This window comes from Alligator mississippiensis, chromosome 15 (genome assembly GCF_030867095.1).
Source record: "Alligator mississippiensis isolate rAllMis1 chromosome 15, rAllMis1, whole genome shotgun sequence".
Taxonomy (NCBI): Eukaryota; Metazoa; Chordata; order Crocodylia; family Alligatoridae; genus Alligator; species Alligator mississippiensis.
The window spans coordinates 2,498,878-2,522,259 of record NC_081838.1 but is presented as its reverse complement, the minus strand read 5'-3'; the positions used below and the strand labels follow the sequence as shown (position 1 = coordinate 2,522,259).

The 23,382-nt window shown below is 70.1% G+C and overlaps 2 protein-coding genes across 2 annotated transcripts; one reads left to right on the top strand and one right to left on the bottom strand.

Annotated features, from left to right (window-relative positions):
* Positions 1–300: 300 nt before the first annotated feature.
* On the bottom strand, positions 301–20,660 carry SPTBN4 (spectrin beta, non-erythrocytic 4). Its single transcript, XM_059718300.1, has 36 exons — positions 20,578–20,660; positions 18,849–19,005; positions 18,395–18,546; positions 18,030–18,203; positions 17,793–17,884; positions 17,622–17,702; positions 17,407–17,522; positions 17,166–17,278; positions 15,968–16,155; positions 15,769–15,886; positions 15,448–15,606; positions 15,034–15,336; positions 14,799–14,949; positions 13,809–14,673; positions 13,424–13,561; positions 12,284–13,046; positions 11,270–11,472; positions 11,090–11,180; positions 9,727–9,873; positions 7,542–7,805; positions 6,931–7,155; positions 6,750–6,839; positions 6,220–6,498; positions 6,014–6,144; positions 5,714–5,918; positions 4,885–5,262; positions 4,515–4,759; positions 4,160–4,298; positions 3,991–4,075; positions 3,519–3,715; positions 2,949–3,418; positions 2,687–2,753; positions 2,329–2,609; positions 2,061–2,234; positions 1,838–1,880; positions 301–1,675 (listed from the first exon to the last, which is right to left on the bottom strand). The coding sequence occupies exons 1-36, from the start codon at positions 20,614–20,616 to the stop codon at positions 1,514–1,516; spliced, it is 7,485 nt and encodes a 2,494-aa protein (XP_059574283.1). The 5' UTR covers positions 20,617–20,660; the 3' UTR covers positions 301–1,513.
* A 314-nt stretch (positions 20,661–20,974) lies between these two features.
* BLVRB (biliverdin reductase B) lies at positions 20,975–23,041 on the top strand. Its single transcript, XM_019499068.2, has 5 exons — positions 20,975–21,157; positions 22,110–22,271; positions 22,352–22,441; positions 22,595–22,726; positions 22,799–23,041. Exons 1-5 carry the CDS (start codon positions 21,076–21,078, stop codon positions 22,960–22,962), a joined length of 630 nt encoding a protein of 209 aa, XP_019354613.1. The 5' UTR covers positions 20,975–21,075; the 3' UTR covers positions 22,963–23,041.
* Positions 23,042–23,382: the final 341 nt, after the last annotated feature.

Genomic DNA, 23,382 nt, shown 5'->3' with positions numbered 1-23,382 from the left:
CGCCTCTACCGCGCGCCCATTGGCTGGCACCTCGGCGTCCCCCGCACGCATGCGCCCTGGCGCCGGGGAAGCTGTGCCCTCCCTTCCCCTCCCACTTCTTAAAGTGGCAGGCGCCCACTTTGCGGTGGGAGGACGGGGCTGCAGTGGGGAAACTGAGGCAGGCGCTGCGTGCACCACCAGGGCAGTGCCCCCTGCAGCCAGCCGCATTTTGGGGCCCCATGGAGCTGCCTCCCCGCCAAGTGCCTCCCAACCCCCCCTGCAAAGAGCCTCCCCCCCCCAAAAATACAGGCAGACAGTGGGTGCCGGTCGAGGCCTTTCCTGCCCTTTTATTGGGTGCGAAGGCGCGAGGAGCGGCCGCAGACGGCTCTACGGGACAGTGCCGGAGCCGCTCGGCTCCGAGGGGGGGTCTCTACGGCCGGGCCCCGGGGTCCGTGGGGCCGGGCGGGGGGCGGCGGGGATGGTGCATGCACAGCGCGGAAGCCCCTGCCCGTCTCATGCAGCCGCTGGCGCTGGGGGAGGGGTTAAAATCTTTACAAAGGGGTTGGGGGCAGAGAGGGGGGGCTCGGTTCCAAAATCACTGACTCCCGGGGGGGTCCTGGCGAGCGGGAGCCGGCCCAAGGCATCAGTGTTGGGGTGGGGCTGGGGGTGCCATGGTCCAGGCCCCGTGCGGGCAGCCAAGGGGGAGCACAGCCTGGGCCTGGACCCCCCCCACACATGGGAAAAGACCAGGATGGGCCCCCTGGGGCTTTGCATGACCCGAAGGGGCTGGGGCCCCCTGCCCCCCCCCTTTGTATTGCATAAAAAGAGGCCTCCTGGCATGGCACGGTGCCGGCCCCCGCCCCCCCGCACAGCCGCGGCAGGCGGTATGGCTTGTGAATGGGGCCGCTGGGACCCCCAGGCTCTCGCTGGGGGGGCGGAGCGGGGAGGGCAGTGCAGAAACCCCACCCCCCAGCATCCAGGAGCTGAGCGCGGGGCTGGGGGAGGCGTGGATGTGAAAGACAGACGGGGACGGACGGACGGACGGAGACGTCGGAGCTGCGGGGGGCGGTGGGGGCAGACGGCTGGGCAAGCAGGGGGCCGGGAACGGAGTCATCGTGCCCAGCGTGCGAGGGGTTAACGCCGGGTGGCAGCCGGGAGACCCCCGGTACCTGGCGTCTGGAAGGATGCCCCGAATCGGGCCCATGCCGGCATCGGCGCTCGCCTGCCCCCGTGGCCCCGGCCCGGGGTGCGGGGGCACCAGGTGCTGGCCCCAGGCTCAGCCCCGTCTGCAGCGGTCCGGTGAGGACGAGCCGGACCCGGGGGGGCGGCTGGGCAGCGTCCAGAGCAGGCGGCTGGGAAGGGGGGCCGCGCTGGCGGAGCCCCCCGCGCCCTTTCCCGCTGGGCCTGGGGCTGTGCGAGGCGCCGGCGGCCGGCGATAGCAGCGGCACAGTCCCGCGGCGCCGCAGGGAGGTGTCCGGCCGGCCCGGCGCAGGGCCCGCTGGCGCGGGGCGGGGGAAGAGTCCCGCCGGCCACCTCACTTCCGGCGGCCCGAGGTGCTGGCGCGGCGGTCGCCCTCCCGCCGGGGGAGCCCCTCGTCGGTGGAGGAGGTGGTGAGCAGCGCCTGCGTCCAGCGCGCGATCTCCGCGTGCTCCTGCACCGCCGTGGACAGCGCCGTCAGCCAGCTCTGCATCTCCTCCTGCAACGGGGGCAGGCGTCAGGCTCCGTGTCCGGCCACCCCCGGCCTGGTCCCCACCTCCGATACCCCCCCAAGCGCGTGCAGGGTGCAGGATGGGATCCCCAGAGCCCATAGGCGGGTGGCCACAGCAGTGCCTGGACACCGCCATGGCCATGCTCCTACCTCGTCCTTGGCCTGGAGCAGGAACTCGCTCCCGTCGCTCGTCCTGCAAGACATGGGATGTCCGGGTCCAGCCGGTGCCAACCCGCCCGTGGTTCCTGGCTCCGGGTGCCAGGCCAGGGTCCCAATCCTGCCCCTTACCCGCCATCCCAGGACCCCCAGCAGCGGGGCGCCGAGTGCTGGCCCCTGCCCGGGGGTCCGTCCCTGCCCGCCTGGGGGCACTTACTTGAGCTTGAAGACGTTCTTCTTCTTCTTGTAGTCGCTGGCCACCTCGCTGAGCGCGCCGGCCAGGCTGAGCAGCGGCTCGCCACCGTGGGTACTGCCCGACGCCTGCCCCTTGGCGTCCTTGTAGAAGCCCAGGTCGCCCTTGCTCAGCACGCAGTACAGGTTGATCCAGGACCTGCCGGGCATAGGGCAGCTGCAGTCGAGCCCCTTGCATGGATCCTGGCCAGGATCGGGGCCCCGCGGCTGCGGTGGGGGGACGCGGCGCTCACCTGTTGGAGGCCTTCTTGCTGGGCCCCTCCAGCTCGCGCTTGCGGAAGAGGTAGCCCTCCAGCTGCGCCGTGTGGGTGGGCGGCGGCGGGGGCGGCGCGCTGCTGGGCGCCGGGGCCGAGCGCGACCGCCGTGCCTCCCCGGGACCCTGGCTGGGGTCCTTGGGCCGCGGCCGGCGCCGAGGCTTGGGGCGGTCACGGGCGCGGGGCCGGTCGGGCCGTGGCGTTCGCTCGGGCAGCAGGTCCATGCTGGGCAGGCGGGCCGGCGACTCGCGCTCCCGGGACTAGGGGAAATGAGGCGGGGGGGGTCAGGTGAGGGTCCCAGCTGGAGACCACCCCCCTCCTCTAAACCGGCACTTACCGTAGCGGCCGCCGGCGCCGACTCCTTCTCCTGCAGCTGCTCCACGATGTCGGCCAGTGTGGCCTTGCTGCCAGCAGAGAGACCGGGTCAGGGGCATGGGGCGGTGGGGGCAAGACCCTCTGGGGAAACCTCAGGCTCCCCTTCCTCTTTGGGGGGAAATCTCAGCATTTGGGACAGCGCCAAATGGCCGTTTGTTACCCCAAAATGTCCAGCGGCGGGTCCCATTCACCCCCCTCCGGACGTCTGGGCCCCGGAGGCTTACCCGCCCGCCTTGGCGTCATGCCGCGGCGTCTCCTGCTCACTGGACTCCTGCCGCTCCAGCCGTCGCTCTCGCCGCCGCTCGGAGGCTGCCTTGACCTCCGCTTTGGGCTCCGGCGCCGGCTCAGGTGCCGTGGCCTCCGCCGGCCGCGGGGCCTCTGGCGCTGGCTCCGGCACCTGCGCGGCGGCCGCGGCAGCCAGGCTCTCTTGCACCCGGTCGATCTTGGGCTGCAGCCGCTCCGGCTTCAGCTCGTGGCGCACGTAGGCCACGCGCGGCTCCAGCGGCTCCACCTTGGCCGGCGTCTCCGCCCGGCTCCGCAGCAGCTCGGCCCGCGCCTCCGCCTTGTCGTGCAGCGCCTGGCGCAGCAGCGGCACGGCCCGCGAGCCCGGCTCCGCCGTCGGGTCCCCCAGGAACTTGCGGCCCAGCAGGGGCGTGGGCGGCTGCTTGCTCTGCTCCGCCTTCAGCTTCTCGATCTGCGCGGGGACAGGGACGGGGCGGGGGCGTCATACGCCTGGGTCCCACCCCCGGGTTGGCATGTCGTGGCGCCCCCCTGCCCACCCCGACCCCCCGCACCGTGGTGAGGCGCCGCAGCGAGCTGAAGCGCTCCTCCCAGGCGACGGCCGCCTTGCGGAAGGCCTCGTGGCGCCGGATGAGCTGCTCCACCTCGTCCACGCTGTTGCCCAGCTCCTTGCTCTTGAGCAGCGGCTCCTGCGCCGTGAGCCACGCGTCGGCCACCACCGCCTCCTGCGCGAACTGGTGCACCTCCAGCACTGCGGGAGCACCGCGTTAGCCCCCGCCGGGCTGTCAGGACATGACCTGCCGCGCTCGGGACAGCGGGGGCTCGGCGTCCGGGCTCCTCGGCACCCCCTCCTGTAACCTTTTGGCTCCTGCTCCCCTCCCGGAGCTGGAGGGAACCCAAGCGTCCGGGCTCCACATCCCTCCAGTCCCCACTTGCTCCCCCAGAGCTGGAAAAAACCCAGGTGTCCGGGCTCCAGCCCCCCCCCTGCTCTCGCCTGCCCTGTCCAGCCCGGGTGCGGGGACTCACTCTGCTGCAGCCACTCCCAGTGCTTCTCCCACTTCTCCATCATCTCCTTCTTCTTGCCCAGCAGCTTCTCCAGCTGGGCTTTGATCTGCAGGGGCCAGGGCAAGTGCTTGTCAGGGCTGGGGGGACCCCCGGGGAGGGGGCTGCCCAGGATCGGGGCCTGGGGTCTCACCTCGTTGGCGTCCGGGCTCTTGTTGAGCAGCAGCGTCTTGCCCAGCTCCACGCAGGCGGCCAGGCTGGGCGCCCGCGTCTCCATCTCGCTCTTGAGGCTCTGGTGATAGTTCATCAGCACTTCCACCGACGACACGTCCCTGGGGCGATGGGGAGGCCTTGTCCAGGGGGGCAGGAGCTCCCCGTCCCCAACCCCTGCGGCAGGATCGGGGCCGGCCCGGGCGAGCGACGGGAGCCGCAGACTCGAACACCTCGGTTCCCACCTCCGCGAGGGAGGCAAGGACCAGCAGGGTCTGGGGCGGACGGACAGGCAGGCGTGGAGGACGGAGGGGTGGTGCGCGTGGGGCGGCGGGTACCTGGGCTTGTCGCTGGCGCGGATCTGGCCGAGGATGCCGTCCATCCAGGCCAGCAGGTCGCGGGCGGCGCTGGCGAAGCGCAGGCGGTCGGCGGCCGAGGCCACGTGCAGCCGCGCGGCCTCGCAGGCGCCCAGCAGCTCCTTCCAGGTGCGCAGCACGTCCTGCTCCCGCGCCGCAATGGCCTCGGCGTGCTCCCCCGCGTACACCGTGCGCAGCTGCGCCGCCCCCTCCTGCAGCTGCCGCACCTGCCGGAGCCGCGCCGGGGTGAGAGCCGGGATGGGGACCCCCCGACGCAGCGCCCACCCAGGGACAGCTACGTGGGGTCCCCCGGCCCGCTGCACCCCGGAGACCCCCGCCGCCAGGGCCGCACCTGGGTCACCAGCACCTGGACGTCGTGCTCGAAGGAGCCGAGGCGGCGCTGGAGGGCGCCGGCCGAAGACTTCCCGTCGCGGGCCGTGACCTCGGGCAGGCGCAGCTTCTTCTCCTCGATCTGGGCCAGGATGTCCTTGCAGTCGCTGAAGAACTTGTGCAGCTCGTGCGAGGCCGCCAGCATCTGGGCCCGTGTCTCCATGAGCTCCAGGAGGTCGGCCCAGGCCTCGTTGACGCCGTCCTTCCACTCGGCGATGGTGGCGGCGTCTGCGTGCCCGTAGTCGATCAGCTCGTCCACCATCTGGTTCACGGCCGAGATGCGCTCGTGCCCGGCGCTGCCCGTCTCGCTGGCGAACTCCATGAACTTCTCCTGCAGCACCTGGAGAGGCGGGGGGTGGCGTGAGACCGGCAGGGGCCTGGCCCACGGCACCACGGCGCAGGGAGAGGCATGGGGCTGGACCTACATGGCATGGAGGGACAGCTGGGAGCTACCTGCCAGGCCGGCACGTGGCACGGCAGCCGTGGCACAGAGCTACGGGGCATGGCAGCCAGCACGGAGCCCCTGTCCTGGGCATGACCAGGCACAGAGCAAGGTGTGGCACGTGGCCAGAGACATGGGGCACGGCGGACAGCATGGAGTCCGCAGTCCCGGGTACAGTCAGGCTGGCAGATGGCACACGGCACAGAGCCAGGCGCGTGGCCAGATCTACGGGGCGCGGCAGACAGAGCCCGCAGTCCTGGGTGCAGCCAGGCCAGCACGTGGCACGTGGCAGGAAGAAGCGTGTGGCCAGAGGCCAGAGCCGCCCCGGGCGGAGGCTGCGCCCGCTCACCGTGACGTGCTCGTAGTCCTGGCCCAGCTCCGGCGACCCGGCCACCACCTCCTTCTCGGCGATCCAGTGCTCCAGCTCGTCCACCTCGCGGCTGAGCTGGTAGAGCCAGTACTGCTGCTCCAGGCGCGCCTTGCGCTCCTCGGCCAGGTCCTTCAGAGACACGTAGAGCCGGTCAACCTGAGACTGGCGCCTACTTATCTGTTCGCTGGGCAAGGACACACCCTGGTCAGTGCCGAGAGCCCCCGCGGCCGGCGCAGCCCGCGGCGGGGGGAGGGGGGGAAGGGCGGCACGGGGGCCTACCTGTCGGGGTGCCCCAGCTCCAGGAGCGCCCGGCACTGGCGGGACAGCTGGGTGATCGTCTCCTCGTAGTTCTCGATCGTCTGCTCCAGCATCAGGTGCTTCTTCAGCAGCTGCAGCGTGCTCTGCTCGTCCTGCCGGAGCCGGGCACGGGGGTCAGCCGGAGCCCCCGGCGCAACCCCCCGAGACCCCCGCCGGGCGTCCCTGACCTTGCCCTTCTCATCGTCCATGAGCAGCAGCTCCTGCTCGCCCAGCCAGGCCTCCACCTCGGCCGCGTCGAAGCAAAACTGCTGCACCTGGAAGGTGACGTCCAGCAGCTGCTGCCGCCGCGCCGCCGCCTCCTGCAGCTGCACCCACAGCTCGGCCAGGCGCTGCCGGCGCTGCCGTGCCGCCTCCGCCTCGGGGCCTGGCACAGCGCCCGCCGCGCCCGCCCGCTCCAGCACCTCCTCCAGCCGCGCCTGGTGCAGCTCCAGGTCCCGCCGCAGGGCCTGGGGGGGCAGGGGGTGTCAGGCACCCCGGGGTGGAGGCAGTGCCTGGCCCCCTGCCTGGCAGGGACCAGGGGAGAGCCCAGGTGTCCGGGCTTCTAGCCCCCAACATGGTCTAGATGTGACCCCCCACCCAGGCGTCCCGGCTCCCAGCCCCACACTAGACCCCACTTCCCAGGAAACCCCATGCCTGGGTAGACCTGGGGAGGGAACCCAGGTATCCGGGCCCCCCCGCCCCAGCCAGCACCGCTCACCTGGTTCTTCTTGATGAACTGCTGCACCGTCTGCAGGTTGCCCCCGTGCTCCTTCAGAGTGGCCAGAGGCAGCCGGTCCTGGACCCAGATCTGGAGCGGGGTGTGGGGGGGGTGAGAGCTGTGCCCCCAAGCTGTGCCCAGGCCCCCCCCACCCTGGGGTGGCGCCCCTCCCTGCACTCACGATCTCGTCTTCCAGGTCGTGGGTGACCTGGTGCAGCTCCTTGGAGGCCAGCAGCACGCGGCGCCGCTCCTTGAGGGGCTCGATGAGGCGCACGATGCGGGTGCCCACGGCGCTCTGCCGCTCGCCCACCGACTCCTGCGCCACCGCCTCGGGTGCCAGCGCCGCTGCCTGCACCTGCAGCTCCCCGGCCTCCTTGCACCACTCCTCCACCTGCGTCTCCATCGTCTGCAAGGAGCGGAGCCCGGTCCTGGAGCCGCTGGCAACCCGGGCTCCAATGCTGCCCGCGGAGGGTCCCCCCAGCCCAGTGTGGAGCAGGGAGAGCCCCGCTGCATGCATGTGCACATGCCCGTGCGTGGATACGTATGTGTGCACAAACATGCATGCACACGCTTCTGTCAGGTGGCAGCGCCGGAGCTTGCCATCCAGCCCTGGGCTCTACCTGCTAGGCCACCCTCCCTGCCCAGAGCTGGAATTGAACCCAGGGGTCTGGGGTCCCCACCATGCGCCCCTCCCCGAGCTAAGCCATGCCACACAGGGGACCCAGGTGTCGGAGGTGCTCAGTCCAGATGCTGACCCCCCCACCCCCCACTCCGGTGCTTGCCCGGCCCTACCTGCAGCTTCTTGAGCTGGGAGTTGACGGAGGTGAGGTCGGGGCCAGCGCCCGTGGCCTGCAGCTGGTCCTCGAGGTGCAGCAGTCGCCGGTCCAGGTCAGCAAAGCTGCGTGCCAGGCGCTCGGCCCGGCTGGCCTCGAACAGCTCCCGCGACTGGGCCTGCGTCGTGCTCTCCAGCTCAGCCCAGCACTGCCGCAGCTCGCCCAGCGTCTGCTGCACCGAGCCTGCCAGCTCTGGCTTCTCCTGCATCAGCTGCTGCCCCTCCTGGGGGGAACGGGGGGGACAGATGGGGGCTGGTGAAGCTGCGAGTGGACAGACAGGGCCACGCAGACCGCCCCATGCCGGGCACCCCCACCCAACCCCGCCGCTCTGGCAAGGAGGCCATGGGATGCAAAGGGTTAAGGAGACTGGATTCCCCCCCCCCCCACTCCAGGTGGGGGGGGGTCACTGCTCGCACATGCACAGAGCTGTGCAAACAGACACCTGCACACGTGTGCACAGAGAGGGACACATGTAAACCCAGGCGTGGATGGATGCATGAACACGGGTGTGAACGCACACAGCCCCCCCGCACATGTAGGCATGGAGGCATAGACATGAACTCACCCATAGACATAAACATAAACACAGGCACGCGCGTGCACACACACACAAACGTGCATGCGCTTACCCCTGTGCGTGCACTTTTGGAGGCACAGACGTGAACGCAGGCACGCGCACGTGTGCACATGCAGACCCCTGCACATGCAGGCTCAGATGCACAGATGCAAACACAGGCACTCACTTGCACATGTGTGCGTACACACAAACACACACACACACCCATGCACACATGTGCGTAGAGGCATAGACACTTACAGACGCCTACGTGCACGCACATGCAGAGGCAGGCATATGTGCATGTACATGTGTGCACAGAGACATGCACACGCACACAGATATGCCGAGGCACATGCATGCACACATTTAGCCAAGCACATGTGTGCGCGCGCACACACACACACACACACTCCTAGAAGCAGCGCAATCTCCTGTCTCCCCCCGGCCCCTCTCCCCCTTCCCCGGCCGCCCCCCCAGCCCCGGGCACCTTGCGGGTGACATTGCCGGCACCGCCGCGGCCTGGCGCCAGGGTCACTTTGGAGCGGGTTTTGGCCCCCAGCAGGTGTTACCCCCCACCCCCCCGGGGCTGCCCGCTCCCAACTCCTGGTGGGGCCCACACATGTGTGCAGGGGGGAGGGGGGAAGTCACAGCCCCCCCCGGGGCTGGGGGCACCAGCCAGCGGAGTCGGGCTGGGGTCTCCCGGGGGCCGGGCTGGAGGAAAACCCCTGGCTGATGCGGGCAGCTGAGACCCTGGGGGCGGGGGCGGGGGTCAAGTGCTGTCTCTGCTGTGTGCACACACACATGCCTGCACACGCACCCCACATACAAATACATGCACAAACACGCATGACTCCACACACGCACTTACATTCACCATGCACACACACAAACACATACACACATGCAAACGCACAGGCACAAACATGCTCTCACACACCAGACGTGCATGAACATGCACCCCCACATGCATCCGAATACATGTAAACACATGTGCTCGCACACACCAGGAACGCACAAACATGCACCCCCACACATGTGCACATACACACATGCAAACACAAGCGCACACGCACCAGGAACGCACAAACCCATGCACCACACGCATGTACCCACACACACACACATGCACACATGCAAACACACCTCCTCACACACCCCTGGAACACACAAACATGCATCCCACACACGCACACATTCATGCGCACACATAATCATCCATGCACCAGACACGCACAAACATGCACCCCACGCATGCACCTACACACACACAAACACACATGCTTGCACGCACCAGGAACGCATAAACACGCACCCACCCACACACACATGCAGACATGCACACACCACAGACACGCACAAACCTGTGCCCCACACGCATGCACCCCCCCCCCAATACACCAGCTCCCGTCACCATCTGTGGCTCCGCACCTGCTCCCCGGCCCCCGCGCAGCCAAGGTGGGCCCCCAGCCCCCGGGGTCTCAATGGAGATGGAGATGGGGGGCTTCGCTCGCGACAGACCCCTGCCCGTTCCAGCTGCCCCCCACGGCCAGGTGGGACGGCAGGACCAAACCGCCCCCCCCAGTACCTTCTCGATCTTCTGCAGCCACTCCTTGTTCTGGGCCAGCTCGGCCAGGCAGGCCTGGTGCCGGAGCCGGCGCTGGCGCAGCCGGGGGGCCTCGTCGCGGCCGGCCTCGCGCGCCATCAGCATCTTCTCGCGCATCCACGCATCCAGCTGCGGGCGGGCAGGCGGGGAGGGGGCTCAGGCCCGAGGGTCCCCCAGGAGCTGCCAGCACCGTGGCTCCCACGCCCGCCCGCACCCTGGCACTGGGCACCGCCGCGCTGCGGATGCCGGCTCTGCCCCCGCCCCCCCCCCGAAGCAGGTGCCTGTGCCCCCCCCCCCCCCGCCTCCGCCGCCGGCTCAGCCCCGGTGCTGCAGTGAGCGAGCGAGTGAGCGAGCGAGGCCCCCCCACGCGGCGTCATGCGCTTGACGGCACCGGGGAGGCCACGCCGCGCGGGGCGGGGGGAGCCAGAGTGGAGGTCCCAACTCGGGGGGGTTGGGCGCCATGGCAACACCTAGGCCACCGGGGATGGAGATGATGGAGAGGATGGAGACGGAGGGGGGAAGGGGCTGGAATAGATGGGGCGGGGAGGACAAACGGACAGGACGGCATCCCCCCCACCTCCAGACCCCTTGCCACGGCATGTGGGACCCAGGTGCGCTAACCCCTGGAGCCCGCTGCTTCCCCACGGGCTGGGGAGGGGACCCGCGGCCCCCCCACCATCCAGGGTCAGCGTGGACCAGGCCTGTGGCCCCTTGAGACCCTGGACTGGACCGGGCTCTGCAGTGCCCCTCGCTCCCGACCCGCCGCCCCTTAGCAGGCCCCCCGGCCCCTGGAGCCCCCCCCAAGGCTGGTGCAAGGCCCCCCTTGTCTGCACCCAGCTGGCTGGGGGGAGCTGTGTATGTGGGTGGGTATTGGCAGCTCCCCCCCACCCCCGCCGCCCTGCCCCCACCCGAATTCATTGCTGGGGCCCAGCACTGCCTGGAAACCACATATGCTGTCCTCATTAGAGGTGGGGGAGGGGTGGGGGCGGAGCCTGGTATGCAGATGAGGCAGGCACTCCATGCCTGGCGCCCCCTCCCACCTCCCTCCATCTGTCGGTCACCCCAGTGCACCCCCCACGTGCCCTGGACGTGGCTCCCCTCCGCTGCCTGCCCCCCATGGGGTGTCCGGACCCACCCCCCCCCAGTGGCAGCTCTGGAGACCCCAGCCCCCCCACTACATCTCCAGGCACAGACCCAGGCCTGCAGCCAGCACCCCCCCCCAGCAGGATCAGGATCAGGATCAGGCCCTCTGGGCTGACGGGGATGCAGCGCCCCTGCCCCTGACTCCCGACCCGCAGCCCTAGGCCGGGGGTGCCCGCCGAGCCCGGTGCCGCCCTGGCCCTACCTCGTGGCAGTCCTGCAGGAACCGCTGCAGCTCCAGGTGGTCTTGCAGACGCTGCATCCAGGCCTGGGCCAGCTCCTGGTTGCGCTGGCTCCTGCCGAGAGAGGAGGAGACCCCGGCTCAGCCGGCCGCCGCGGGGGCGCTCGGGGTGGCGGGGACGTGCCCGGGACCGGCGCTGCCTACTTGGCCCGCAGGGCTCCCATGTGCTCCTCGACACGCGGGCGATAAAGGCTGCCCTGGCGCACCAGGCTCTCGCCCGCCTGCAGCGCCAGCGCCGTCTTCTGCTGGTGCAGCTCCATGGTGGTGAGGAAGTCCCGGTGCTGCTTGATGGCCGCCTCCACCCCCTGCGCCGTGTCGGGCAGCTCCGCGCCGGCCAGCGTCGACTCCTGCGGGGACGCCGCGGTAAGGGAACCCAGGAGTCGGGGCTCCCGCACCCCCCCCGTTCTGCCCAGCAGCCCCCACCCTCCTTTGCCAGCCAAGGGCCCCAGGAGGGAGGTGCCCAAATCACTCGGTCACGCCGAGGAACCCAGGAGTCCGGGGATGGACACTGCCTGGCGCTTCATCCCCATGCCAGCAGGCAATGACCGCTGCGGAGGAGCCGGGCAGCCCCGGTGAGCGCCAAGGGCTCCACCAAGCCCCCACAGTCGCTAAAAGCAGCCAATTAAGGCAATAACGAGGTGACCACAAGCACCCAGGAAATGCCCATTCGCCGGTCATGCTGCCTCGCCCACCACGTGCCCTCGTCCCCCCAGGATGGGGCATGCGTGTTGCACGCAGGAAACGCGGCACGATCCGGTCCTGAGGCTTCTCGCGCCCTGGAGCCGAAGCACGAGCCCCGGCTTTGCACCCGGCTGCCAAGTCGAGGCCTCTTTTGGCTTCGCCCTTGCAACATGCTGAGGCACGGGTGCGTTGCAGGCAAGGAAATACGGTACTCGGCAGCCCTCGACATGTTGCGGGTGGGGAAATATGGTACTCGGCAGCCCCTGGCACATTGTGGGGGGGAAATATGGTACTTGGCAACCCTGGCGCATCACGGGTAGGGAAATACGGTACTCGGCAGCCCCTGGCACGTTGTGGGTGGGGAAATACGGTACTCGGCAGCCCCCAGCCGCTCCTGGCAGCACAGGACAAATCAGCCGTTCACCCTGAAGCCTAATGAGCACCCCGTGTTAATCGCTTGGGGTGCTAACGAGTTACCTGGCTGCAGAGACAGGCCTGGGCCTGCTGTACGTCGCGCAGGAAGAGCTGGAAGATGTGGGCTTGCACCAGGACCTCGCGCCGCGCCTCCCACAGCTGCAGCAGCTTGCTCCAGCCCAGCTCCAGCTTCTGCAGCCACTGCTGCAGGGACACGCAGGCCGCGTCGGCTTCCTCCAGTGCCAGCAGGTCGCTGACCGCCTGCAGCCGGGCGTAGTCCTCCTCGTAGCGCCCGATCTCTTCCTTGAGCGCCGCGTGCCGGCTCAGCAGCCGCTCTGCCTCGGCCAGGCTGCCCGGCACCTCCGAGGTGCCCGCGGCCGCCTGCGCCCGCACCAGCCAGCTCAGGAAGTCGTCCAGGTCCTGGATGAAGCGCTGGAGTCGGCCGGCCACGGCCAGCGCGTCCTCGCAGCCCTGCAGCGCCTGCGTCAGGGCCTCCCACTCCTCCCGCAGCTCCTCGAAGGGCAGCAGCACGTCGGCGGCGTCGGAGCCCGTGGCCAGCGCTTCCGCCTCCTGCTGCAGCCGCGCCAGCCGGGGCTCCAGCACGCCCAGCGCCGCCTCCATGGCCGAGAGCCGGCGTTGCAGGGCCAGCACGCCGCCCAGCTCGCTGCCACCGCTGCCACCGCCCTGCCGCGTGGCCTCCACTGCTTGCCGCTTCTCCCGCAGCTGCACCTGCACCTCGGCGCACTCCAGCAGGTAGCTCTGCAGCCGCAGCGCCGCGTCCAGCTGCGCCTTCTTCTCCTCCACCAGCTCCACCACCCCGTTCCACCTGCGCCCGGGCACACGGCGTGAGCGGCCTGGCCCGCCACGGGTACCCCGGGAGAGCCTGGTGTCACGGGGGCACCGGGATGCTAGGGGTGTGGTTGCGGGGGGAACCGGTATCACGGGAAAACCCAGGGCCCCGGGACAACCTGGAGTCATGGGAGACCCCGGGGGGGCTTGCAACCTTCCCAGCTGCCCCGTCCAGCTGCAGCGTTGCCACTCCCAACGCCTGGGAGGGGACCGGTCCTCTCAGACCGGCCACGCGGAGCAGCTGCTGAGCATCCCGGGCACGGGAGGCAATGTCCTGGCCCCAAGGCAAGCTCACAGCACCTGGAGGGGAGAGCTCAGGGGATGCCCCCCTGGCCACGCCGCTGGCCGCACTACCTGCTGTTGAGATGGTCCTGGCAGGACATGACCTCGGTGGAGCTGGGGTGGCCCCCGTCCACCAGCTGCTGCACGATTTGGTTCACATCCAGGATCCGCCCCATCACGCTGCTCATCTCCTGGTCCAGGCTCTCGAACCTGCGCAGGACACACGGGAGCTGGCAGCAGGCACAGCCCAGCTGGGGGCGGGGGGGCTGGCACGGCCCCGGCGTGGGAGGGGGCACAGGGCAGCAGGGACGCTGCCATGACAGAGGACCGAACTGTGCTAAGCTATGGGACCCAAGCATTCGGGCTCCAGCCCCTCGCGCTCCCACGCGAGGCCCGGGCCAAGCAGGGGTCCCCGGTGCCCCCCAGACGCGGATGCAGTGGGTCCCGGGGGGCCCACCTGTGCTGCACGACCTCGAGGTCCTCCAGCTGGCGGGGGAGCCCGAGGCGCTGGAGCCACTGCTCCTTCTCGTCGATCCAGACCTCGCAGGCGTGGACCTCACCGAACATGCGGTAGACGGCCAGCGCGTCCAGCAGCCACTGCCGCCGCAACCCGGCCAGCTCGGCCACCTCGGCGTACAGCTCCTCCGCCTCGGCCACACGGGCCTCCGCCTCGGCCGCCTCGCGGCGCTCGGGCGCCACGTGCGCCAGCTGCGCCCGCAGCCCATGCACGGCCGCCCCGTGCCGCTCCACCTCCTCGGCCGCGGCCTGGTGCTGCCGCAGCAGCGAGCGGGTGGAGAACTCGTCGTGCCCGAAGTCCTCGCTGGACGCCAGGCGGAAGGCGTCCCGCAGCCAAGCCGCCAGGTCCTCGGCTTCGGCCCGCAGCTGGAACAGGCCCAGCGCCTCCTGCAGCCGCTGCTGGTGCCGCCCCGCAGCCTCCTCCAGCTCCCGCCAGCGGCGCCGCAGCTCCCGCGCCCGCTCGGGGATGCCGCCCGCCTGCCCCTGCGCCAGCAGCTGCTCGCTGCGCTGGAGGCTCTGGTGCAGCAGGGCCCGGCGCCCGCCGAGCTCGCCCAGCAGCCCCTTGTGCTGCGCCGCCAGCTGCAGCACGCTGCGAAGGTCCTTGCCGCAGCCCTTGGCCGCCAGCAGACGCGCCTTCTCCCGCACCCAGGCCTCCGCCTCCTCCAGCTCCTGCAGGAAGGCCCAGAGCTCGCGCGAGCCCTCCAGCTCCGTGCGCCGCCGCGCCGCCAGCGCCCGCAGCTCCTCCAGGCAGCTCTGCACGTGGTTCACGCGGTTGCGGATGATCTGGGGGTCGCAGGGCTGGTAGCCTGGGGAGGGAACGGGGGTCAGGCACTGACAGATGCCTGCCCCCCTTGCCCTCCCAGAGTGGGATGGGACCCAGGCGTCCCCCAATTCTGACCGAGACCCCCTCGCCCCCCCCCGGACCCGGTACCCTCGAGCTTGGTGAACTTGAGCGCGGCGGCGTTGAGCGCCCCAACCCGCTCGGCCTGGGCGGCGACGTCGGCTTCCAGCAGCCCGTGCTTTTGCAGCAGGTCCTCCACCTCTAGCAGGTGCTTCCCGCTCTCCTTGGACGCCAGCGGCACCTACGGGCACAGGTGCATGAGGCCAGAGCCGGGGGTGGGGGTCCTGGCATGGCTCCGCGCCCCCCGCCCGGGCCGGCCGCCCACCTGCATCTCCTCCATCCAGTCGATCATGTGCACCATGTCCTGGAAGACGCGCTGCAGCGCCAGGTTCTGCTCCAGGCGGGCGCGGCGGGCGCGCACCAGCTCGCGCAGCAGCCCCCACTGCCGCAGCACGCCGTCGCGCTGCGCCCCGATGCGCCGCGCGTCGTAGTAGCTCTCGGACTCCAGCGCCAGCGCCAGCTCCACCACGGCCTGGATGCGCTCCTCGTAGGACGAGATGTCGGCCTCGATGGCCTCGTGCTTCTTCATGGCCGCCTCCACCGCTGGCAGGTCGTAGCCGAAGTTGTCCTAGGGGGGGCGCGGGGCTGGGTCAGGGGTCCCAGGCACCCGGGCTGCCCCTGCTGCCTTCCTGGGGCTGGGCAGGAGCCCAGGCGTCCGGGCCAGCCCCGCCGTGCCCACCTGGGAGACAAGGCGCTGGTTCTCGCCCAGCCAGGTCTGCCGCATGGCGGCTTTGTGGTCGAAGCGCTGCGCCAGCAGCTCCAGCTTCTCCTGCCGGATCAGCTCCTCCCGCAGCGCCACCTCGCGCTCGTGCTCCGCTTTCTCCAGCTGTGTCCAGGCCTGCGGGGGGGGGGGGCAGGGGGGGCTCAGCTGAGACTGGCACAACTCGGCTCATGCCACGGCCCCGCCGCTGCCCCCTCCCCGCACGTGGGGCACACCCGGCTGAGACCGGCACGACTCGGCTCGTGCCGTGGCCGCCCAGCCTCCCGGCCCCGGCGGCACCTTGTTGATGTCGGCGATGCCGTGGCCCTCGCTGGGCACGTAGAGCTTGCGGTTGTTGGCGCGCAGCTCGCTCTGGATGGTGAAGAGCAGGACCTCCAGGTTCCCCTTGTCCTGGAACCTGCGCCCATGGGTGGGTCAGGATGTGCCCACGGCCCCCCACCCGTGGCTGCCCTGCCGCCCGGCGCCCCCCGCCACGCACTTGACCGGCTTCTCGAGGGTGCAGAAGGCAGTGAAGGCCTGGAGCTGCTGCTGGACCCCGGCCAGGGAGTTGGCGAACTTCTGGTTGCTGATGAGGCCCACGGTGTGCTCCACCCACTCCAGCAGCTCGCCCGCCAGCTGCTCGTAGCGCCCCGCCAGCCTCTCCACCTCCACCGCGTGGTCCAGCACCTGCCGGGGGCACCGGGCCGGTTACCTCTGCGGGCTCAGAGCACCACGCCGGGTACCCCACGGGCTCAAGGACCCATGCTGAGTACCCCCACAGGACCAGGACCCATGCCGGGTACCCCCACGGGCCCAGAGTACCATGCCAGGTATCCCCCATGGATTCAAGGACCCACGCTGAGTACCCGATGGGCTCAAGGACCCACGCTGGTTACCAGCCATGGGCTCAAGGACCTATACCAGGTACCCCCACAGGCTCAAGGGTCCACACCGGGTACCCCCATGGGCTCAAGGACCCATGCCGGGTACCTCCCATGGGCTCAGGGACCCATGCCGGGTACCCCCCATGGGCTCAGGGACCCATGCCAGGGACTCCCACAGGCTCAAGGGTCCACACCGGGTACCCCCATGGGCTCAAGGACCCATGCCGGGTACCTCCCACGGGCTCAGGGACCCATGCCGGGTACCCCCCATGGGCTCAAGGACCAATGCCAGGGACTCCCGGGGCTCAAGAGTCCATGCCAGGTACCTCCTATGGGCTCAGGGACCCATGCCAGGTACCCCACAGATTCAAGGACCATGCCAGATACCCCCCATGGGCTCAAGGGCCCACACCGGGTACACCCGTGGGCTCAAGGACCCATGCTGGGTACCCCCATGGGCCCAAGAACTCATGCCAAATACCCACCATGGGCTCAAGGACCCATGCTGGTTACCTCCCATGGGTTCAGGGACCCATGCCAGGTACCCCATGGACACAGGGCACCAGGCTGGATACCCCCACATCTCAACTGTGATCACGGTCCCCGGGAACCATAACCTCCATCTGCCCCAGCTCCCCCAGGGCTAGCGCTGGGCCCCCCGCCATGCCCCATAGCTGCTTGCCCCTGCCCCCATATGAGATCCACAGTGCCCTTGGCCTTCATGGCTGCGTCCGGGGCCGGCGCTACCGGAAGCGCGGCAGGGAACGGAGCGTGCGGGTTGCCCCAGGCCCGGATGGTGCCCGCGACCCCCACCTTGCCGATGCGCTTCCCCTCCACGGCCAGAGCCTTCATCTTGGAGAAGTAGTGGTAGAAGGAGACCACGTAGGTGATGATGGACTTCTCGTCCGGGTTCTCCATGCTCACGTCTGCCGAGAGAGAGGTGGCGTCGGGGATCTGAGCGTGGCCCCGGTCCCCCCAGTTATGTGCTGGATGTCCCCCGGGGCTCAGGTCGCAGCCCCTCGCGGAGGCCCTGCGCCCCCCAGCCCCCCCTTACCCTCGGGGTCGAGCAGCTTGGTGAGGCCCAGGTGCGCCTCGGCCGCGTTGAAGGCCTGCTGCAGGTTGTAGGTGGCGTTGGACTTGGCCAGCTTGTCGAAGTCGATGATGTCGGGCCTGGGAGCAAGAGAGAGCCTGTTGGCCCCCGCTCCGACCACTGCACCCCACTCCCCTCCCCAAGACAGAGCCCAGGCATCTGGGCTCCGGCTGCTCGACCTGTGCTTGTGGATGAGCGCGTTGAAGGCCAGGCCGTCGCGCCAGCTCGTGGTGAAGTTCTGGATGTTCACCTCGGGGTACCTGGGCCGGGGGCCGGAGGCGTCAGCCCGGGGGTCCCGTGGGGTCCCGAGCCCCCCGGAACCGCCCCGGGCTCCCCCCTGCCCTGCTCACCCTGCCGTCTTCATCTGGCACCAGAGCAGCAGCGCGTCCTTGGCTGATCGCGTCTCCCGGTTGTCTTCCGTCTCAATCTTGATCACCTGGATCTAGGGAATGGGCGCAAGCACTGACGTACCCCTGCCCCGGACACCTGGGTGCTCCCCTGCCCTGAGTGGGGGCTCGCAGCTGACCCTCGGGGCCGGAGCCAGATGCACCGAGGGTCTCCCGGGAGCCGGCCCGTGGCCGTGGTACCTGGAAGCGCAGGATGATGGTCCAGATGAGGCCGAGCGTCAGGCGGTGGTTGCCGTCCACGATGTCGTGGGAGCCCACGTTCTCCAGGTGCACGCGCTGCTCCTTGAGGAACTGCAGCGCCTTGTCCACGTTCTCCAGCGAGTGGATCCTCATCCGGCCCCGCGTCGGCTTGGGCTGGGGGGGCGCAGGCAGGGGCGTGACCCACGGCCACCGCCACCCTCAGGACAACGAGAGCTGCCCTGGCCTGGCTCAGACCCCGGCTCCGTCCTGCTGCAGTCCCATCCCAGCAGGGATCCCACAATCCCCCCGGCAGACCCCGGGGACGGGCCCTGGCTGGAGCCGGCCGGGGCTGGGGGGGGACTCACCAGCTGCTCCCCTGACAGCACCTCCAGCAGCCGGGTGAGCACGTAGCCGTCCCGCAGGTCGGTGTAGAGGTCGCTGATGCGGCAGGAGACGCGCGCCAGGTGCGAGTTCACCCACTTGGTGAAGGTTTTCTTCTGCACGGCTTCACGCTCGTCTGCAGGGGGCCAAGTGGGTCAGCCAGCGCCCCCCGCCTTGATCCTGGCTCCAGCCCCCCCCTGGAGCCAGGAATGGGACCCAGGCGTCTGGGCTCTCAGGTCCTACCACCTCTGCAGAGCCTGGAAAGGACCCCAGGTGACCCCGCCACTGCCCCAGAGCTGGGAACGGGACCCGGGCGTCCCAGCTCCCAGCTCCAGGCTGCTGGAAGAGAACCCAGGCGTCCCGGCCGTGTCCCGGCCTCCCCCCCTGGCTCTGCCCCGGGTGCGGGGAGAGAACCCAGGCGTCCGGGCGGCCCCGTACCGGCGAGGGCCTTGATGCGGGAGCACTCGAAGAGCTTGGCAGTGGCGGTGGTGTCGTCCCAGGCGCGGGGGTCACCGCTCTCCCACCGGCTGTTGTTGTTCTGCGTCTGCACGTCCATGTTATCCAGCTCGGCCACGTCGGCCATGGGGGCGGGCGGCTGCGGGGACACGAGGTCAGAGCTGCCCGCACAGTCCAGCCCTGCAACCCCGTCCAGCCCAGGACCCTGCCCCTGGACCCTGCAGAGGCATCGCAGTGGGGGCATTGGCACAGTGCAGCATGTGGGCTCCATGCACCCCTGCTCTAACCACTAGACCCCTCTCCCTGGAGAGAACCCAGGTGTCCGGCCCCCAGCCTCATGCTGTACACAGCTGCTCTGTGGGGGGGGGGGACCAGACCCCTCCACCACCACCACAGGTGGGCTGAGAAATGAGGATGCCGCAGATGGGGCAGATGCGTGCACACATGCAGGCACACACATGTGCATGCGCAGATGCACCCATGTACACATGCATGCACATACAAACACATGCATACGCATACGGGAGCATACATGCATGCCCATGCACACACACGTGCACCTGCATACCCCCCAGAGGTAACTGGGGCATCCCAGGGGCCTCCCACCCCCTCCAGCCCCCGCAAGGCTCCAGGGACCCCCAGACAGACCCGGACCCCGGCACAGCAGGAAAAAGGCAGGTGTCCGGGGTGGGGTATTAACCCTTGGTGCCCTGCAAAAAGAGCATCCATGAGCCTCCACCCTGGCTCACTCGCGTGCACGTCTGTGCCCACATGTACACGCGCTGGGCAGCACGGTGGAGACCAGGCCGCGGCTGCAGCCAGATGGATGGAGCTCCAGCCTCCCTCCTGGGGCTGGGGCTTGCTCCGGCCCCGGCAGCTGGGAGGGGGTGCCCGGGAGCCCAGGGTGCAGCTCCAGCCCCTGCCCGCAGGACAAGCCCCGGCATCCCCGGTCTGTCCCTCCAGCCAAGGCTGGCTCCCTGCCCATCACCTTCAGCTGACACAGCCCCCCCCCCCCATCACAGCTCGGAGGCCTGGGCCTACACCCGGCGCAGCATGGAGCCCCCCCAGCCACCACCTGGCTCCAGCTCCGGGGCCTCTGCTGCCCCCCCGGCCTGCAGGGAGCGGCAGGGACGGGCAGCCCAGGCCCCGGCTCCAGCGCCCCAAGTGGGGGGTAGCAGGAGAGGGTGCTGCCCTCCGCGGGGGGCTCACACATGCATGCACACACGTGTGCAGGCCCACAGGCCCCCCTCTCCCCAGGCAGGGATGCATGGGTCTGCACACACACACACACACACACACACACACACACACACACACACGGGCAAGGATATGTGTGGGTGCATGCAAGGATACGCCTGCACAGGGGGGCACGCTGCCACGGGAGAGGGCACGTCGACACGCACACACACATGTGCACCTGCTCCCATGTGCAATGGCACGCATGCACACACGCGCCCCCATGCACACACACGCCTCCCCCCTGGCGCACATGCATGCATACAGATGCGCGCACACAATACAGTCATGCACACCCATGCACAAACACACCCAGACGCTCTCACACACGCGCATGCACACACACCCATGGCCACGGGCACACCCGTGCAGACACGTACCCATGCACAGCCATGCAGACAGACACGCGCGCGCACGCACACACACACACACACACGCACACACACGCACACGCAGCCCCCCCCCCGTGTCTCACCGGGGCCGCGGGCGCGGTCGCGGCTCCGGGCTGCAGCATCCAGGGATGCGCCGGCTCCGCCCGCCTGCCCGGCCCGGCCCCGCCGCTCGTCAGCGCCGCCGGCCGCGGCAGCCAATCCCCGGGCAGAGCCCCCTCGCCGCCCCCCCGGGTCCTGCGCCGGCCGCTCCCCGCGATCCGGGTCAGCCGGGGGGGCCGGGACCCGAACCGGGGTCCCCGGGGTGCCCGGCCCCGCCCCCTGCCCGGCCCCGCCCCCAGGGTGCTGCGGGGTGCAGGCTCTCTGCACACTCAGGCAGGCGGGGGCCGTCCCCAGGCCCAGGTGGGAGCCGCAAGGGCAGGGCTGGCACCCGGCCGCCCTCCCCTCCCCAGCACCGGCTGCATCAGCTGGCAGGGGCCGGCCCTGCGGGTGCCCGGCCCCTCTGGGTGGAGCTCGCAGCACCGAGCGCGCGGAAGGGCCCGCGGCGGGGACACCCGAGTGACAGAGGCACCCGCACCGCCGGCATGGCCACCTGCAAGAACATCGTCATCTTCGGGGCCACGGGCATGACGGGGCTGGCCACGCTGGCGCAAGCCCTGCAGGCCGGTAGGGCGGGCGGCGCGGGGGGTCCGAGCCAACCCCCGGGGCGCTGGGGGCAGAAGAGCCCCTGCCCCCTGGGCAGAAGCCCCGAGCACCCCCAGGGGGGCAGCTGACGGAGGGACACCCAGACGTAGCCCCAGGGGGTGCAGGGAGGGGGCATTGGATGGGCCCCCCGATGCCCCGGGCCCCGCCAGGGGTAGCTGCAGGAGCCCCCGAGCCCGCGCCAGGGGGGTGTGGACGGCGCATGGCGTGGGGAGATAAGCAAGGCCGTTACTGGTGGACGCCCTGCCCTGGGCACGTCCAGCAGAGATAGTTCTGCTGTTGCCCCCCGGACGCCTGGGTCCCCTCCCCGCTGTGCCACCGTGACCCGCCAGCAGCGGTGCTTGGGGATCGGGTGTTGGTGCCACCCAGACCCCAACCGGGATCAGGGCCCCAGCACCACCAGGTTGGGGCGCCTGGGGGCTGGTTGGCACCGGGTGGCCAAAAGGTGGGTCAGTGCAATCGTCTGGAGCAGGGCACTGGCTCGGGGTGCCAGGTGCTGTACAAACCCCATTGGCATTGGCCAAGAGGGGCCAGCCCAGGGCCACTGAGGTCCCCACGCGCCAGGGTGGCTTCTGCTGAGTCACGGTCCCAGCTGGGAGGGTGCTGAGTCATGGTCACGTGTCCCCAGCTGCTCGCCTGCCACATGCCCGAGCCGGGGGCGTGAGCCCATAGCTGGAGCACGGGCCAATCCAGGGCCTAACCTCAGCGCCACGCTGGGCCCAGCGGGCGCCAACAGGCAGCTGGGCACCCAGCCACCCCGGCCCTTGCTGCCTGGGCCGGGTGCCAGCCAAGACCCGGAGCTGGCATGGGCGGCACAAAAGCGAGACAGGCGCTGAGCCACGGGAGCGGGAGCCCCCCCCAGAGCCGGGGGAGAACCCAGGTGTCCGGGCCACGCTCACCCGCTCTCCCCCCTCAGGCTACCAGGTGACGGTGCTGGTGCGGGACCCAGCGCGGCTGCCCCCGGACCTGCACCCAGCACACGTGGTGGTGGGCGACGTGCTGGACCCCAGCGCCGTGGACCGGGCTGTGCAGGGGCAGGACGCCGTCATCATCATCCTGGGCACCCGCAATGACCTCAGTACGTCCCCTGCCCCCTGCCCCCTGCCCCCTGCCCCCTTGACCCGTCTCCTGCCCCCTGACCCGCCTCCTGCCCCCCAGGCCCCACCACCATGATGTCCGAGGGCACCAAGAACATCGTGACTGCCATGAAGGCCCACGGGATCCGCAAGGTGGTCGCGTGCCTGTCGGGTGAGCTCTGGGCTGCCAGGGGTTAATGCCAGGGGGTGGGGTGGGGTGGGATCAAGGGGTGCAGCAGGGCTGGGGGCCCAGACTCCTGGCTCCCATCAGGGGCTCGGAGCCGGGTGCCCGCAGCTCACAGCTCGGGTGGCCCCTTGTCCGCAGCCTTCCTGATGTGGGACCCGGCCAAGGTGCCGGCCAGGCTGCAGCCCGTGACCGACGACCACATCCGCATGCACCGCATCCTGCAGGACTCGGGCCTGGACTGCGTCTCCGTCATGCCGCCCCACATCGCCGGTGTGTGCCGGGGCTGGGGGGGAGGGGGGCAGCGATGGGGACCCCCCTGCTGACCCTCCCTTGCCCCCGCAGGTGACCAGCCGCTGACCGGGGACTACACGGTGACCGTGAACGCAGCGAGCGGCTCCCGCGTCATCTCCAAGCACGACTTGGGCCACTTCTTCCTGCAGTGCCTGAGCACGGCCCAGTACGACGGCAAGAACGTCTACCTCTCCCGCCACTACCCCAAGGAGTGAGCCCGGCCCCCGGCTGCCCACCCTGCTTGCTCCGGCGCCTGACGCTCCCGGGATGATTAAACCGCAGTGATTTTTCCCAGCCGCTCTCCACCTGCCTGGCCTGACGCCCCCCCTCCCGGCCTGGCCCAGACACCTGGGTTCCCTGCGGGAGCTGCCCACGTGCAGCAGGGAGCCTGGGGGGGTTGAAGAAGGGAGCCGGGTGATGCACCTGCCATCTGGGGGAACTGAGGCACTGCCCCCACTCCGCCACTGGGCTGGGGAGAACCCGGGCATCCAGGTCCGAGTCCGACCCCGCAGCCTGCCAGGCGTCCCGGTTCCCATTCCCACCCCACAAGGGCTGCTGAGCCCCACCAGGGGAGGAGGGGGCCTGGCAGGAGGCCAAAATGTCCCAGCATGCCCTGCGCTGAGCCCCCCCACTCT